Below are 17,761 nucleotides of genomic sequence, written 5' to 3'. Positions count from 1 at the left end.
ACGACAATCAAACACAGCTATGCAATAGTTTGAAAAAGAAAAGCAAATCATTTTCTAAGCAAATTTTATGAACTTGAATGCAAAAAACAATGGTTCTTTTACTCATCTACATTTTTAAAATTTATCCCTCTCCCCACCTTGAATATACACGATTTGCATTTTCGGTTGCCCTTGAAAACTTTGAACATAGGCTGCATTTGCCATTTGGTAAGAGTGCAAGTGCAAAATTGAAGAGAATTTGCACTCTTGGATCGGTTTTGTAGGCATTTGTTAAGAATGCATTTTTGTATTGAAAATGAAAGTAAAATTTGTTATTTCATCCATTTTGGTATTCAAGATGGAACAAAACTTTGCACTCAAGGTTGGTTAATACAAAATAAATTGGTTTCAGCACTGAGATTCATATTTGCACCCATAACAACCAAACAAGACACTACAAAATTCTCAGTGCAAAACTGAACAGGGTTTGCATCCTTGTATTTATTTTGAACAAATTTGCATTTACATTAGTGCATTTACTTTTTGCAATGCAAATCTGAATGGGATATAAAATTTGCACCTGGTTCTGTTATGCATTTCATTTGTTTGTGACTGTAATTCGCACTTTTGTCTCATTTATACTCGTTGGAGGTGCAAAATTTACATCTAAGGCTGCACTTGATAGAAATTTGCACTAGTACAAAACTATAATAATGCAATTTACCCTATTTTGTTTGATTTCGGTACAAATGGAGTATAACACCTAAAGCAGAATAAAGTAAAACCCAAAATACAATTAAACCAGAATTTGCATTATTTTTATTTGTACTCCCATGCATTTGTGTTACCACAATAAAATTGTATTGCAACCAAAAACAGCCTGAAAAAATTGATATAAAATCTGCACCACCTTTCAAATATCCTGATCCTCTCTTATACAAAATAGAGATTGTACTCTTTTACCTCCTACCTTGATCCTCTCATATACAAAATAGAAAATAGAGATTGTACAGTGGGAGCATGTCATTTCGCTTCATTCTTTACTTGTCACAAAACAAGGCAAAGAAAATTTGAAGCTAAACCACAATTTATACTCATTCAGCCCATTTGTACTCTTCTGCATATTTACACAGGTGCAAATAAAAATTGTGCTGCAGTCAAATGATGCCTTAGGAGAGAAAAAAGTGAACCAAACCGATCTTCACCGGCCACCACTCGGGGGGCCGGGCTGGATCTGAACCCTTATGGCGTTATCTCAAAAAACCCGAGTTACCCGACCGAACCGGCTCGGCTCATGGTTACCCTCATCTGGAACCTCTTTGGACGGAACAGAGGATCACCGGTCTCATTTTATCCAGTTATTACACTGATAAGGGTGGTTTCATAATTTAGTAGACTTTTAGAAAACTTTCCCTTCTCATCAAATCAGAGCATCCGTAAACTGCCCCTAATATTAATCCAAATCACTGCAGTACCATACAAGAAAACGACAGAACTTTGATAGGACCACGAATAAGAGCCGAGAGGAACCTTCTTTCCGTCAGATTAGAATCTTTCCAACATAACGAACGCTTTGGACACCAATCGAATGATTAAGCGCCCTTCTCTGGTTTGCGGGATCCCGTCGGGTCACCCAGCCGTCACCATGTCAGTCAAAGCAGATTTTGTCAGAATTCTACCCTGTTAGGGGTATTTTCGTCAAATTAAACTGTAAGGAGGGAGCCGTCACCCTGTTCAAGGTCATTTTGGTAATTGTGTTAAATTGTCAGTATATTTCAGAGAAAACGAAATTATTTAATATTTAATTGTGTTATTTATTACAATATTTTGAAGAGAGAGGGGAAACGAAGAGGAAAGAGAGGGAGAAAAGAAGCGAGGGAAGAGAGAGAGAGAGAGAGAGAGAGAGAGAGACTAAGCAGAGCTGTACTCCACATGGCCTCGTTGCCGCTGGGGCCTCATCCACCACCACCAGAGAATGAGGCAGTGAAGATTGCGCCTCGTCGGTCAGAGATGGGAGATGATAAGGTATTTACGGCGAGATTCCATGATTTCCGAGAAGATTTGTAGATTTCTTCGACATCGTTCTGTGCTTTCGAGCTTTTCCATTTATTGGCATTTTAGCCTTTTTTTAGTGATTTAACCGTAGAGGTTCTACATTTATGTAACTTATTTTTCGGTGATCTCTCTGTTTCTGTTACGTGGATTTTTCAGTGACTTTGTAGCATTTATTCGTGCCTTTTGTCTAAGATTGAACGGAAATAATCTGCAGGAGAAATTGACTTTTTAGTGAGATTTTATCAAAGGATTAATTTTCCGGTCAAATTATTTTTCTGTATTCTGGCTTTTGATCTGTCTCTTCTAATAAGATTTTGTGTTTACATGTTTCTTTTTCGTTTTTCTGTACATTGATCATTTCTTGATGATCACAACAAAATTTATGGAGGTTGCTACGATCTCACATGCTTCTTTCCTCCATATTTTGTTCAATTTTCTTTTAGTTTTTGTTGATTTCCTGTTCTCGTTTGACGGAAATTGATTGGTGAGGTTGAGGCGATTTTTGTTATCTTTTTTGTCATTGCTATTTCTGAGGTGCTTTCCCTCTTTTAGGGTTTGTTAGTTTTTCGACTTTCGAGCTTTGCCCGATCTCAGATGGGTATATTACAATTTATTGGGGAATCCAGTTATATTCGCTTGGGTGTTTGATGTTTTCTTGCGCTTTGGTCTGGTTTCACCCTTTGAGGTTTGCTTGATGCGTTTTCTTTCGATCTTTACGTTTTTTCTTTCTTTATTTTTTCCTTTTTGTACGTGATAATCCTTTTTCGTTTCCATTTCTCATTTGCTTGTCCTTCAATCTGCTATAGTTTGCTTCATGATGTTAGTTGTTTTATTCTCTGATTGATGCTTCGCCCATTTCCGCTTTGATCGTCAAGCTTTCGGGCATTTGATTCTTTCTTGGAAGCCACCACCTTTCCATGCTGCTTCTCTTTTACGAATTTTCTGAGATCTTTGCTTTTGGTTTCCTTTTCACCCTGCTTCTCTTTTATGGGGTCATTTCACCTTCTATTTGTGTTTGTTATTTTTCTTATTACTTAGTTTAGGTAGTGTGCTTCCTTTGGCTTATTACTGTACTTCGACTGTGATGGTTAGATGCTCCATGTGGGACGGATTATTTTTGTCTTTCTTCCTTATTACCCGCACCTTATTTGCATTGTAGCCTCCGTTTGAATTTTTAGAGTTCATATGTATTGCAGGAAATGTCAACTCCTGTCATTGAGGGGAATGATCCAGTCACTGGTCACATCATTTCTACCACCATTGGAGGAAAAAATGGAGAAGCCAAGCGGGTTAGTGCTTAATCTTACTGATTAAATATTTTTTGTAATCATTCATTGACTCCACTAATTTGCAATTCTTTTTGTTCTTATCAAGTAGTTAATATGTTCTTGTTGAAAATCCAAAAGTTCTCAAAAGCAAGTAGGTTGAAACAGTTTTTAGATAGTTGCATGATCTTGCCTGATTTCTTCAGGCGTATGACTTTTAATTGTTTTTATTAGATGCACTCAAATTACTAAACTCCTGATCATGTGTAGTAGTTCAATGCTCATGGCTTCTTTTTTCTTCCCTCTTTTCTCACAATTTGAAAGCTGACATATTTGTTACCTGTCATTTCAGACCATCAGTTACATGGCAGAACGAGTTGTGGGTACTGGGTCATTTGGAATTGTTTTTCAGGTATAGATTGTAGGTATGCAGGAGTTTTATTTTCTTACATTTTTCATCTCTGATCTTGCTCACTGCTTGTACTCTTATCATTCTTCCAGGCAAAATGCTTAGAGACTGGAGAAACTGTGGCAATTAAGAAGGTTCTCCAGGATAGGCGGTATAAAAATCGAGAGCTGCAGTTAATGCGCTCAATGGATCATCCAAATGTGATTTCTCTGAAGCACTGTTTCTTTTCCACCACTAGTAAGAATGAGCTTTTTCTCAATTTGGTCATGGAATATGTCCCGGAGACCCTCTACCGGGTTCTGAAGCACTATAGCAATGTTGGTCAGAGGATGCCATTGATCTATGTGAAGCTCTATACATACCAAGTATGCTATATGATTATTTTTATTATATAATGCTTTGCACTTGTTTTTTTTCCTTTCTTGATACTTAATAGGGATTTCTATTCCAGATATTTAGGGGGCTGGCATATATTCACACTGTTCCTGGAGTTTGCCACAGGGATGTAAAGCCTCAGAATCTTTTGGTATGCTCTTTTTGAATGCATAATTTTCAAATGGGTTTTTATGGCCGCTTATCTTATTATGGGTATTCACTTGTTCGTGCTTTCCTGGAGCTTGTCATCTTCTCTTTGCTTCCTAATACATTTGTTTCCAGTCCATTGAAAAAAAAAATTATTCTGCAGGTTGATCCTCTTACTCACCAGGTCAAGCTTTGTGACTTTGGAAGCGCAAAGATTTTGGTATGTGCAAATCATGTCAATCTGTGTTATCCATTTTTCCATTCCCTTCTCTGTTCTAAATAACCGGAACCTTTGAGAAATTTAAAAAACCCACCTCTGTTGTATTGTAATAGCCTTGAGAACATTAGTGGATCCATATCAATAGACTCGCTTCTGATTGCTGATGTTTAAAAAAACATAATGAGCCCAGATTTATTGAAAAAGTACACCTTTACAGCCTTGGTGAACGGATGAGGCTCATAAATAACGGTTATTCACTATGGACTGACTTATCATTTACTAAGACATCTATTATTACTTTTACATGTGGTTTTGAAAAGGAAGTCTTTATGTTATTATCGATTAAGGTGCAAAGCTAATACGACACCCTATATTTGTAGCATCATCAATCCTGGTGTTAGGAGTACACTGTGGGTTGGGTTGAGCATTTGTTAAATTTTGAATGGGCACAAACCCTAACCCGAGCCTGATGCAGTTGAAGTTCATCAATTTGGGCAACCTGACCTGCACCCCCTATCTATTATGGGGTTTGTGCATCTTAATAGTTATTTCCTATAAGACATTTAACCCTTTCATTTCCTTAGTATATGCTCTCTGTATAGGGTGATGGCTTGTTCTGATGGTAAAATCTCAGGCTGACGAGTATGAGAACATGGGTTTGACCATTTGAGTCTGAGACCAGTCACTTTATGCTAAAATGCTGGAGGTTATCTGGTTAGATCCATATCCAGCGACTCCTCCCAAGATCCTGGATTGTCAGAACCAACATAATGGCCTTTTTACACTCTTTATAAAGAGAGAGTAAAATTGCATTGTATGGGAGGCTGTAAATTCCAGTTTTCATGACTTAAAAGTTAAATGGAATTGCATCACCACTCTAGTACTGGATTTGGCATGTCTTAGTAGCTATGTCCTGTTATCCTGTAGAATACCCTTTCTAGATACATATGTAGTAAAGTCCCATAGTCTGGCAGGTTATACAAGGCAATAATTTATGTTTTTAATCAAGATGAAGTTGCTTCACTGATCTCATCAGTAGTGCTTTAAGGCTTTGTGCTGCATATGCTTGTTGCACTGAACTATGTGCTAGATTTCCATGGTAGGAACCATTTTTATTGATAGTGCTTAGCCCTTCTGTGTGGCTCCCTGTTTCTGTTTATTGTCATGCAGATTCTCCCACCAATGTCAGGTTAATTTTTTAGTATTTGTTGGTGTATATATAATTGGCATTAAGTCTTGTTTGCAATCTTATTTAGCCTGCCTTCATTATTGTGCAACATTTATGTTAATGCTGGCATCTATTCCTGATACTGTTGCTTAATTGGTGCACATGCCCACACCAAAATTTCAAATAGTGTTACCAAGGTACTCTGCTGTGTCAACTCTGAAGCAACACACTTAAGTAGAGGTGTTACAATTGTATAACATTTGAGTTGGAGTACTGAAGCTTGATGTGATAACTTTGCCAGAAGCAGAACATTCAGGCCTCCTAGAAAATGAATAAGTCTTCTTTTTCTAGTATTTTTAGGCTTTTCTCTCTTATTCTCCAGGTATTCCGGAGTTTTGTTTTCTATTTTCCATTTTTTTGTAGTGACGAGGTCCAAAATCTAAACTCTTTAGTTTTGTCTTGTTGTTCTCTAGCATGTTATGGTAATTGCAATGCCTGCCTTTTGACCCTCAAAATGTTCAACTGTATGTTCCAGTTGGCATGGGTATAAAGGTTGGTTCCAGATATTGAAAACCTTTTATTTTATGCCACTCCAGGGGCATGTCTGAATGAGATATGGTTTTGCAGACCTGATCTGTTAAATAATCGTTGTAAAAACCCTAAATTTGAACTTTATCGTAAAGATTGAAAAGGAAAAGGAAAAACATATTTCGCCATATAAAATTGTCCTCTATAAATTCTAAAACTATGTGGTCTTATATTTGTCTAGTACAAGTTTGAACCTGAATGGAGCCTCATTCCAATTGACGCCCTTGCCGTTTCATTCTTCTTGTTCTCTCTCTCTCTCCTATCTATCTATCTATCTATCTATCTATCTATATACTAATATTTTTTTTTCAAAGTAGATTTCCTGCATTGAATTGTTAAGCAATCCTTTTCTGCCATTCACATGGCATATTATAAGTACCCAGTTCTGAAATCTGTTTTTACCTTTTAAGGTAACTTAAAAGATGAGAATACTTTTTGCCCATGATTTGATGGCTTTATGTGTTTTTGGTTGAACCGTTTTCCCTCTTCTGATGGTATTCATCAAGAATTATATTATCAGGTCAAGGGTGAAGCAAACATATCGTACATATGCTCTCGTTACTACAGGGCTCCAGAACTCATATTTGGTGCGACTGAATACACAACATCCATTGATATCTGGTCAGCTGGCTGTGTTCTTGCTGAGTTGCTTCTTGGCCAGGTATGCAATTTTCTAAACATCTTAGGGTCTGTTTGGTTTGCAGCCGGAATCGGAATCGAAATCCTTTGGAATTGGAATGGCCTATTCCCATAGTCTGTTTGGTTCAGACAGGAATGGGAGTGGGAATTGGAATCAGCTGGAATGAGATTTCATTCCCAAGGGAGGGGCAGGGAATGGTCATTCCCTCAAATGGGGGAATGCCATTCCAGCAGGAACGGGAATGGAATTCTGATTCTGCCCAACCAAACAGCTGGAATCGGAATAGCCCATTCTGACTCTGATTCCAGACCCCTATTCCTGCAAACCAAACGGGGCCTTGGAATCGGAATAGCCCATAGTCTGTTTGGTTCAGACAGGAATGGGAATGGGAATTGGAATCAGCTTGAACGAGATTTCATTCCCAAGGGAGGGGCAGGGAATGGTCGTTCCCTCAAATGGAGGAATGCCATTCCAGCAGGAACGGGAATGGAATTCCGATTCTGCCCAACCAAACAGCTGGAATCGGAATAGCCCATTCTGATTCCGATTCCAGACCCCTATTTCCTGCAAACCAAACGGGGCCTTGGAGGAATGATCCTGGATTTTCTCATAGTGTTTTGAAAGAAAGTTCTAGTCTGGTTCCTGTAATAATTTATGCTGATGTTCTCTGAATTCTAAATTTTCACAGCCATTATTTCCTGGAGAAAGTGCAGTTGACCAGCTTGTTGAGATCATCAAGGTAAGCTTCATTTTCCCTATGAAAGTTAATGGAATATCTTGATTATGGGGCTTGGTGACATATTCGGGTATCAAATGTCATATCTGCACCTGTATCTCATGTACAAACTACAACAATTATATTGATTGGGCCCAACTGAGATTTTGCGCCTTGGTGAGAGGGGGAACATTCACTTGATCTTGGTCTATATAATTTTAATCTTTAATATAATATCTAATATACCACTGCAAATAAACACAGGTAAAAGTACTCCTAATTGATCATCTAATATTGAATATTGATGTGTTGTGCTGGACTCTTTAAGTGTATTGTAGATTGCATAACTGTACATGCTTCTAAACTCTACATACTGTAGAGTACCTGTACATGGGTCCTTAAGCCACAAATCCTAAATTGCTAAAATGTTAATGGATTCCATACAATTACACTAGTGGTTTGATCACTTAATGCCTTTGTGCAGGTTCTTGGTACTCCAACACGAGAAGAAATTCGCTGCATGAACCCAAACTACACTGAGTTTAGGTTTCCACAGATAAAAGCTCACCCTTGGCACAAGGTAGCATTTGAGTGTATGTGTTTTTTTTTTATTTTTTATTTTTATTAATAGGGTTTTCAGAGTGGGTTGTGCACCCAAATTATGGTCGTTTTAGAAGCTATTGTTTTATCATTGGAAGAAGAATAGGAGACTCTGGAGAAATGTTCATTGATATTCATTGAATATCAATTGTCAAGAAAATCTTTATGAACCTTAACTTTTCTTCAGTTTGAAGGTTGTCATATTTCCTGGGGCTTGGTGTGTAGCAGGCATGGTACTATTATTTGGTTTATCTGACTCTGGAAGTAGACATATGTCATGGAAAAAATATTGTGAAAATCAGAATCCCTGAAAAATTGTATATTAGAAATTGAAAATCTGGCATGAATATTTCATATTGTAATCAAACGCAATCACTATAAGAAAACAAGATCAACAGCAAGTGTGATAAGAGAAACTCATGCCTAAAAGTCACAGATCGGATTTGCATTCAGAAAGGGATCTGTAGTCATATTTATAAAAGTAAAGTGCATCCATAAAAGCATGAGATTGCATCATAGTTAAGGAGTCAACCACATGCAACCTTGTTGGATATTCCAGTCTACTTGTGTTCTTCAGAAATCACAATTTTTTACTTGCTTTAGGGTTGAAAGGATGGGAGTAGGGAATGGTTCCCTTTATATTTTTAACTTGTTACTGTATCCAAGTGAAAACACTAGGACATTCTTTGGTATACATGACAATATGTAAAGCCTAATTGTGTTTAACATGCATTCTCACATATGATGCAGGAAAAAATATAGCAGTTACTGAAGTTTAGAAGAATGGGTGGTTGGTGCAGTGAAGATACTCCTAAGCTGCACCAATTTGAACACTCTTGTGAAGCTTATTATTGGAATATTGGTTTTGTTTTATTACCAGTTTAGATCTTTTCTGCAGTCTGGGTTTTAAGTCATTTTTGCAGTTTACTATCCCAAGTCATGCATAGCACATAGCAGTAAATGACTATCCTTTGGAAATAGCATGTTTTGGTTGAATACTTGACAAAATCATGCTACTTTTTTCAAGTTCTTTTGTTTCCTTTCTTGCTTTTGAAAATCACTTGGATTTATGTTTAAATCCTTGGTTCAGGTCTTCCACAAACGAATGCCTCCAGAAGCGATAGATCTTGCTTCAAGGCTTCTTCAATATTCACCAAGTCTTCGATGTACTGCGGTTAGTAGTATTTCTTAATAACTGCCCTTTTCCCTCAAAAAGGGGCTGATATTGTAATCTCTGCGTGTTCCCCTTTTTTGGATCAATACAGTTACACTTTTACCTTTCAAAAAAAGAGTGGTATTTCTTAACAACTAATAACTGCCTTAATATTGGTGATGATCTTGTCTCTCCCCAAAAGAAAAAATATTTACAGTAGTACGAAAGGGTAAATCAGCTGTATTTGTGTATATAAAGATAAATGTGGTGAGTTTGATTTTAATGCTCAGTTTGGAAGGAGTACAAATACAAATATGTAGAGTGCAAAACCTTACATTTTGTGTGTATTTGTACTGTACATATTTGTATTTGTACTCCTTCCAAACTGAGCCTAAGGAACAAATGTCATCATTCTTTTCATTTTCAACTGTTAATTTTGTCAATGCAGCTAGAAGCATGCGCACATTCTTTCTTCGATGAGCTTCGGGAAGCCAATGCCCGTCTTCCTAATGGTCGTCCTTTACCCCCTCTCTTCAACTTCAAACAGGAAGTATTCATCTGAACTGCCCTTTTTTCTTTATTTTCTCTCTTATACTACAGATGTGCAATCCTTGCTACCTGAACTTTCTCCAAATGGAAGTTTAGACAATTGAACCACTTGGAGCTGTTTAGTACATGGTATAATATAGAGTTAATTTGGTGATATTAAGACATGTCCAAGTCCAGAGGTTTGGATATCTGATGGCAGGGTTTTCATTGATCACACCATCCTGTCTGGTTGAATATGGGAGAATGTCTAGCTAGAACTCTAAAGTGACCCATAAAAAGCAGCCGATTGCAATTATGTAATCATCCGATTTGTACATTATATCAAGTATGTAATGGCACATAATGTTTCATATGTATGATGAAAAAGGTAGCACGTAAGTAGCCACTGACCACAAGAGAAAAAATCTTATAATTAGTGGATCTTTTGCTGTCTTTTTTGTTCCTGGAGTGGCTGCTAGCTTACTTAACTGACCTTGTATCTAATTTTTCTTCCCTTTGAATACAGTTATCTGGGGCTTCACCAGAGCTCATCAATAAACTGATACCTGAGCATGTGAGGAGGCAATTTGGTATGAATTTCATGCACCTTGTGGGCACGTAAGCCAAAAGAGCCCCTTGGGATTGATTTCTGCTGCTTAATGGATGTGAAACAGAGGGTTCCCTCTGTATGGTTAAATCATCATATATTCAGGCCAGAAAGGCTGCTGCATTGTCTAGCTCGGCAAAGATAATATAATTACATGGGTGATGGGAGAGCTCTGCTTTGCAAGATCTGCTTCATTCCTCTCTCTTTTATCCTTTTTTTTTTTGTCGTATATCAATCTTTTTCTTTTCTGGTTCTTTCTTTGTATATTCATCTGATTATTAAGATAGTTACAGTTAGACTGATCAGAAAGCTGGAAGTAGAAATATGGTGCCAACAGCGAATCATGTGTAGCTAGGGAGGGATGCGGAAGAAAATGTCAGGAACAGGGTGGGGTTGTTGTAAGGGTTGGTTGAGTATTCTACATATACTTGTGGCGGCTTGTGGTTGTGGACTTCAAATCGCAAGACAAGGCTATTGTTCATTGTTTTTTTTTTTTTTTTAAATCTTTTGTGCTTTCTGTAATCTGTATGCATCTGTTGATGTTCATACAGTAGTAGTAGGGCTATGCAGTCCCATGTCAATTGTGGTTTTGATGCTATTTTGATTATGTACATATTCTCGAGTCCTTGTTTTCGGAATGTTAGAATTGGAATTTGGAAAGCTGTTATACTAGAAAATGCTTGATCCAGCTGTGCTTCTCATAGAAAATTGGGGGTGTGATGATGTTCAGTGCTGTTCAATTTATTGGAGCTCTTCCATTCCCAATTTATTAGAATCTCTATTTGAGCGTCCGAGTATGGTCCATGTCCATCTTTGCCGGGGAATGCCTACTTTTCTTGCTGACTGGTTTATTGTTGAGGTTCAGATTCTATGGGGTCTATACTTGCATTGCCGCCTACCAGTTACGCCCTTTGGCTCATACTTAAAAAGCGAGTGCATCTGATTTTACATTCTTTCTTCACGTTTCTCAGTCGTACAGAAGGGGTGAAACTAAAGCATAAAAGTCCTAGAGGTTATTTTATTTTATATGCGGATGTTGGATCTTTCGGGCTGAGTTCATGGTTTCCATTTTTGAAGTTTTTATTTATTTTTGTTTGTTTCTTCATACTAGGAACATCAAATGCGTCAAGTCAAGATATTATTAACTTGCTTCGGCTACATCTGGATTGCTTGTAGATTGTCACGAAGATGGCATGTGCTGGGATGCCTATAATTGTTTTCTCTACATAATATGGTTTAGACTTTAGAAACAGACTGACCCACCTATCCCAATTTCGGGCAGTGATAAGAGTTATTTTTCTCATGAACTTGGTGATTCTAGCTGCAAAATTCTCCTTTGTCTCCACTTTCCATTGGTTTGTGCAAGACGTGTTTAAACTTCAAAGGGAGTTTAGGCATAGCATCACATTGTCTGGTTTGATAAAAACCAAGAAAGAAATAGAAAGCTGTTCAGGACTTCTATAAAGCTTATTTTTAGGGTTACGGGGTTATGGCTTTATGGGAAGGAAGCCTTCCCCAAATGCTGTTTTTGGTAAAGGAAAAGATTTAGTTCTGTTTTTTCTGTCTTTCTCATCATTCTCTCTTGGGCTTGGGTTGAATTGGGCCGGGCTTCTTGAGGCTTTTGCTCCAAGCCTAACTTGAGTTTAGGTCTAATCCAACCTTAATATGTCCACAAGCTTGATCGGGTCGAATACCTTGGGTTTGATCTGCTTAAGCCCTTGTTTGAGAACACTTATAAGTACTTTTTTTAAAAGTTGGGACCACACATTAAGTGGTTTTGTGTGTTTGGTAAAAAAGTGGGGAAGAAGTACTTTAAAAAAGTGACTTCAAGTTGGTTTTTTTTTTTCAACACTTCTTGAGAAAGTATTTCTCCAAAAAAATGGGACGAATCAATCCCTAATATTTTCTTATAATACCTAAAATACCCCCACATGGGTGTTATGCCTCCTCTATTCATTCAAACATATCTGCTAGGTAGTGGCGCACCAGTTGCAGGTCCATTGGCGACGATCGACAGTGAGGAAAAATGTCCCACACCATCGTCTCACTAGTCATTCTCACTTCGTACAAGATGTTGTCCTCTCGTTTGATGGTCAATTTGCTCTCTCTTGCTCCTCGGACAGCGATCTCCGTCTATGGGATCCACCCCAAATGGGGCGGGGATGGGTAAATTTTCATCCCCTCGCGGTGATGGGGAGAGCACTCCCCTCCCCACGGGATCCCTAATCTCTGGCCCGTGGGATCCCCACTAATATATGTTATATATGTATATATGTACACATACATCTATATATTAATGTTTTTAAAAATATGGTTGATTTTTTTCTAATAGGATTGCTTAATTTTAATTATTTTAATTTTATTTTTTTAAATAAAATAAAAAATAAAAACAAAATGGTTAATGTTATAAAAAGTCATGGGGAATGGGGATCCTTGCAGGGATGGGGATAACATTGTCCCCATTAGCAGGGACGGGGACAAGGATGGGGATTTTCACGCCCTACCTCGTTGCCATTCCTAATGGGACCTTAATATCAGAACCACCACTCACCGCTTCGTCAGCCACACCAAGGATGTTCTCTCTATGGCATTCTCGATTGACAACCGTTAGATTGTCTTTGCATCTCGTGACCGCACCATCAAGCTATGCAACACCCTTGGGGAATGCAAGTACACTATCCAGGATGCCAATAGCCACACTAATTGGGTGAGTTGCGTCAGGTTCAACCCCAATATGTTCAGTTAAAATAGGAAAATAGAAATAAAATAAAAGAAATATTGGGAAAAAAGATTTGGTTAACTGAGATGTACTAGGGTTGAATCAACCCTATTCATAGTTACAGTGGTTGAGTTATAGTAAGACTATACAAGGATAAGAGATAAAGCTTATCTGGGTTGGTTTAGGGTTATCTAGGATAATTCTTATCTAGAGGTAGGATTAAGATTATCCCAGTTTGTTATCTTGAAATAGGATTATGAGAACCTAGATGGTTAGGTTTTCTTGATGGGCCTGAAGATTAACGTAAGCGTGCATGGGCCATGCATGGGCCTATGGACGTCTACGTTATTAGCCCCTCACAAGCTGAACGGGGTGACGAGAAGCTTGTCCTGAAGAGTAGTGAAATGAGCTGTGGAGAGAGGTTTGGTGAAGATGTCTGCTATCTGATCTACTATTGGAACATATCAAATTTGAAGCTTCTTTTGAGTGACAAGTTCACACAGGAAATGGTAGTCCACCTCCACATGCTTCGTACGGGCATGAAAAATGGGGTTGGCAGCTAGGTGGGTAGCACCCATATTATCACATCGGAGAATAGGGGGAGGAGAGAGAAAGCCAATGTCTCGTAGCAGAGATTGAATCCATAACAACTCTGTGACTGTGTTGGCGAGAGATCTGAACTCGGATTCGGTGCTGGAGCGAGCAATGGTATGTTGCTTTTTGGAGCTCCAGGAAATCAGGTTGGAGCCAAGGTAAACTACATAACTCCCTATGGACCGTCGATCATCAGGATAGCTGGCCCAATCGACGTCAATGTAAGTAGTCAACTGTCGGGAAGAGGATCCCTGAAAATGAAGATTGTGAGTGAGAGTGCCCTTGAAATAGCAAAGTATTCGCGATGTAATGTTGTTGGGAGAGGAACAAACTACTAGATTTGCGACTTACCTCAACCCCCAGAAAATAATGCAATGACCCTAAGTCCTTTAATGGAAACACTGAGGAGAGTGACTTGAGAAAGCCACTAATAGCAACGGTAGAGTTTCTAGTCAAAATAACGTCATCGACATATACCAGCAAAAGTAGGGTCGTCTGTTGGGAGGAAAAAATAAACAGAGATGGATAGGCAGAAGAGTTGCGAAATCCTATCTGTTTAAGAACAGAGCTCAACCGTGAGTACTAGGCACGCGGTGATTGTTTTAGGCCATAGAGAGCCTTCTTTAATTTGCATACATGATTAGGGTATTTAGGATCAATGAACCCTTTTGGCTGAGTCACATAAATATTTTTATCAAGGATGCCATGAAGGAAGGCATTGTCAATATCCAATTGATGAACTAGCCAGTTCTGTGCAAGAGCAACGGAGATGATTGTCCGTACAGTTACCGGTTTGACAACTGGACCAAAGGTATCAAAGTAATCTAGACCAGGGACCTGGTTAAAGCCCTGAGCAACCAATCGGGCTTTATAGCGATGTTCATGGAGGGATCATAGGGAACCAAGTGCCAAGTGTCATTTTTAATGAGGGCCTGGTATTCTTTTTGCATAGCCAGTTGCCACTTTGATGATTTGGTAGCTTGGTTAAAATTCTTAGGTTCTTGATCTTGTAGGAGAGTGATTCTCCCCGTATAATCTTTCACATAGCAACAGTCACGATGAAACTCAAAAAATAAATCATTATCCTTTGTAAATCGACTGACAGAAAGTAAATTCTTGCAGATAGAAGGAACATGACAAATATCTTTCAAAGACATGCTGATTAAAAACCATAGAAGAAGATCCTATATCGTGAATATTCAAACATTGATCATTGTCGACCTTCACTTGATCTGGTCCAGTATACTTAGTACGATTCTATAGATTATCTAGATATGGGGTCATGTGATGAGTAGCCCCAGAGTCTGGGTACCAATTGGGATCAAAATTATTTTCATACTCATTCTAGGGTGTATTCACCCTTCCATGAAATGCAGAAGGATCATTGCAAGAATTATCAGAAAAACCAAAGGCATATCTTGCTTTTCTACATTGCAGGGCACTATGTCCAAATTTATTACAGATTTGGCAAGTGACATTATTTTTACCTCTGCATCCTCTAGAAAATTGCTGAGATTGATTTTGAAAGGATTTGTGATTATATTGTGGAGCACCACATCCACACCCCTTATCTCTATTGTTGTTGAAGTTTGGAGAGAACTGTTGCGGGGGCTTCCGAAAATTACTTTTCTTAGGAGGGACGTTGGCTAGATTTGCACTTTGAGTGTTTGATGCAAGAGCTAGGTCTTCAAGCTAGCTCTCATGGTTCAGAAGTGCTCCTATAATATTAGCAATACTGAGATTTGTTGCATCTAGTCGATTGGTAAGTGATGTAACCACCAACTCATATTCACTCCCTAAGCCAGATAAAATATAAAGTACCAGTTTAGACTTGAGCACTAATTCAGATACTGTAGAAAGACTGTCAGCAATGGATTTTGCTCGTTGTATATAGGCAGAAATAGAAAGAGGCCATTTTTTAAGATTTTGTAGTTGTCTTTGCAACTGTAGTACCTTGGATCGGGAGTGTATAGAATAACTATGAGCAAAGGAAGTCCATACCTCAGATGATGTCAACAGACCTACCACTTGCACCATAACTCCTTCAGTAAGGGAGGAAATCAGCCAACTCAACACAAGCTGATCAATGTTTGTCCATTTTTCGAATTCAGGGTTCACAATCATCCCTGTACCGTCTGGATTGGGTATAACTTCAGGCGGTGGCTTCTTCTCCCTTCCTACGAGTTTTAGTAGATGACAGTGTCGAAGGATGGGAAGGAACTGAGCACGCCACAATAGGTAGTTGTTGCTTCCTAATTCCATAGGAAGATAATGGGTGACGTTTTGGATTGAAGGGAGTGCACTACTTGACGCTGAGTCATTGTTGGATGCTACTGGGCTACTACATGTGTGCCTGTCTTTGTGGACATGGTTCTAATACCAAGTTAAAAGAAGAAAACATAAATAAAATAATAGAAATATTGGGAAAAAAGATTTGATTGACTAATATGTACCAGGGTTGAATCAACCCTATTTATAGTTATAGTGGCTGAGTCACAGTGAGACTGTACAAGGATAAGAGATAAAGCTTATCTAGGTTAGTTTAGGGTTATCTAAGATAATTCTTATCTAGAGGTAGGATTAAGATTATCCTAGTTTGTTATCTTGAAATAGGATTAGGAGAACCTAGATGGTTAGGTTTTCTTGATGGGCCTGAAGATTTACGTAGGCGTGCATGGCCCGTGCATGGCCCATGCATGGGCCCATAGACGTCTACATTATTACGTTCCAACCTCACCAATTGCAAGCTTCATTGCACATTGACCGGCCATGGAGGTTACATTAACACAGTCACAATGTCACCTAATGGTTCGTTGTGTGCCCGTGGTGGCAAGGACGATGTCACACTGTTATGGGATTTGGTAGAAGGAAAGAGGCTTTACTCGCGTGATGCTGGCGCTATCATTCATGCTCTGTGCTTCAGCCTGAACATGTACTGGTTGTGTGTAGCGGCGCAGGAGAGTGTTAAGATTTGGAATTTGGAGAGCAAGAGCATTGTCCAAGACTGCAACCCAAGGGAAGAATCAGATATGTTTTATGTTGTTTGCCGTTTATTTATTATTGATTCGTGCTACTTGTTTTATATATGAATCTGTTAAAACTTAATTTTTTTAGTATTCCTATTATTATTATTATTGTTATTATTATTATTATTGTTATTATTATTATTGTTATTATTATTATTATTATTATTATTATTATTATTAATTGGGCCCACATAGTGATTCACACGTGGGTCCACGTGGGCTCTCAGTTGTTATGAAGTGGAGCCCACGTGGACTCTCAGTTGAAATATATAGTATAACATGCGAAAAGCATTGTATATATGTATGAGTGAAATGATGACTAAAATTGTCTTTGTGTCAATATAAGCACTTATGGGGAAAATAACTTATTAAACATTCCCACTCCAATAAGTACTTAAAAACATAATAAGTGATTTGGAAATAGACCTGTTCCTGGGCCACCCGACGGGCTGGCCCGGCCCCCGAACGGGTTTGAACATGTTTATAGGCCCGTGGGCTTAAACTCGGGCCAAAAAGCCCGGCCTGTAATAAATTCGAGCCGGGCTTGGGTTTTGTCAAAATAGCCCGGCCCGACCCGACCTAAAATTAGACTTAAAATGAGTTATGCGATTATGTCCATTTGAATAATTTTTTTGATTTAATAATGTAAAACAGTGTTTTAAAACGTAAAAGAAAAGGAAAAAGCCCATCTTATAGGCCCATTATTCATTTAAATAAGAAAAAAAATATGAATTTTTAATTCTAATTTGATTAGGAAAAATTACAATTTTTTTATTAGGTCGGGCTTCGGGCTCTCGGGCTTTTTATCAGGGCCAGGCTCAAGCTCGGGCCTAGCGTATTTTCATTAAAATAAGTACACAAATTACTTATTTTAATAAGTAAAAAAACAGTTTGCATACTTTTAACATTACTCCTCTATTCCCCTAAAATAGGTGGCAAAATTGTGAATCCGTTTTGGACACGGTACCACGGC

General features: G+C 38.3%; 1 protein-coding gene and 1 pseudogene across 1 annotated transcript; both read left to right on the top strand.

Moving 5' to 3' along the window:
* Positions 1-1,784: 1,784 nt before the first annotated feature.
* Positions 1,785-11,137, top strand: LOC148877454 (shaggy-related protein kinase eta-like). The gene is made up of 12 exons (XM_088941427.1): positions 1,785-2,004; positions 3,231-3,323; positions 3,652-3,711; positions 3,801-4,073; positions 4,160-4,234; positions 4,394-4,450; positions 6,727-6,867; positions 7,535-7,585; positions 8,046-8,141; positions 9,252-9,335; positions 9,763-9,864; positions 10,369-11,137. Exons 1-12 carry the CDS (start codon positions 1,912-1,914, stop codon positions 10,462-10,464), a joined length of 1,221 nt encoding a protein of 406 aa, XP_088797553.1. The 5' UTR covers positions 1,785-1,911; the 3' UTR covers positions 10,465-11,137.
* Positions 11,138-11,938: 801 nt separating this feature from the next.
* LOC148877453 (small ribosomal subunit protein RACK1-like) lies at positions 11,939-16,851 on the top strand (annotated as a pseudogene).
* The last annotated feature ends 910 nt before the right edge of the window (positions 16,852-17,761 follow it).

The sequence above is a fragment of the Nelumbo lutea genome, chromosome 1 (assembly GCF_056320005.1).
Source record: "Nelumbo lutea isolate HS-2025 chromosome 1, American lotus-T2T, whole genome shotgun sequence".
In the NCBI taxonomy this organism is placed as follows: domain Eukaryota; kingdom Viridiplantae; phylum Streptophyta; class Magnoliopsida; order Proteales; family Nelumbonaceae; genus Nelumbo; species Nelumbo lutea.
This window is presented reverse-complemented; position numbering and strand designations above follow the sequence as displayed.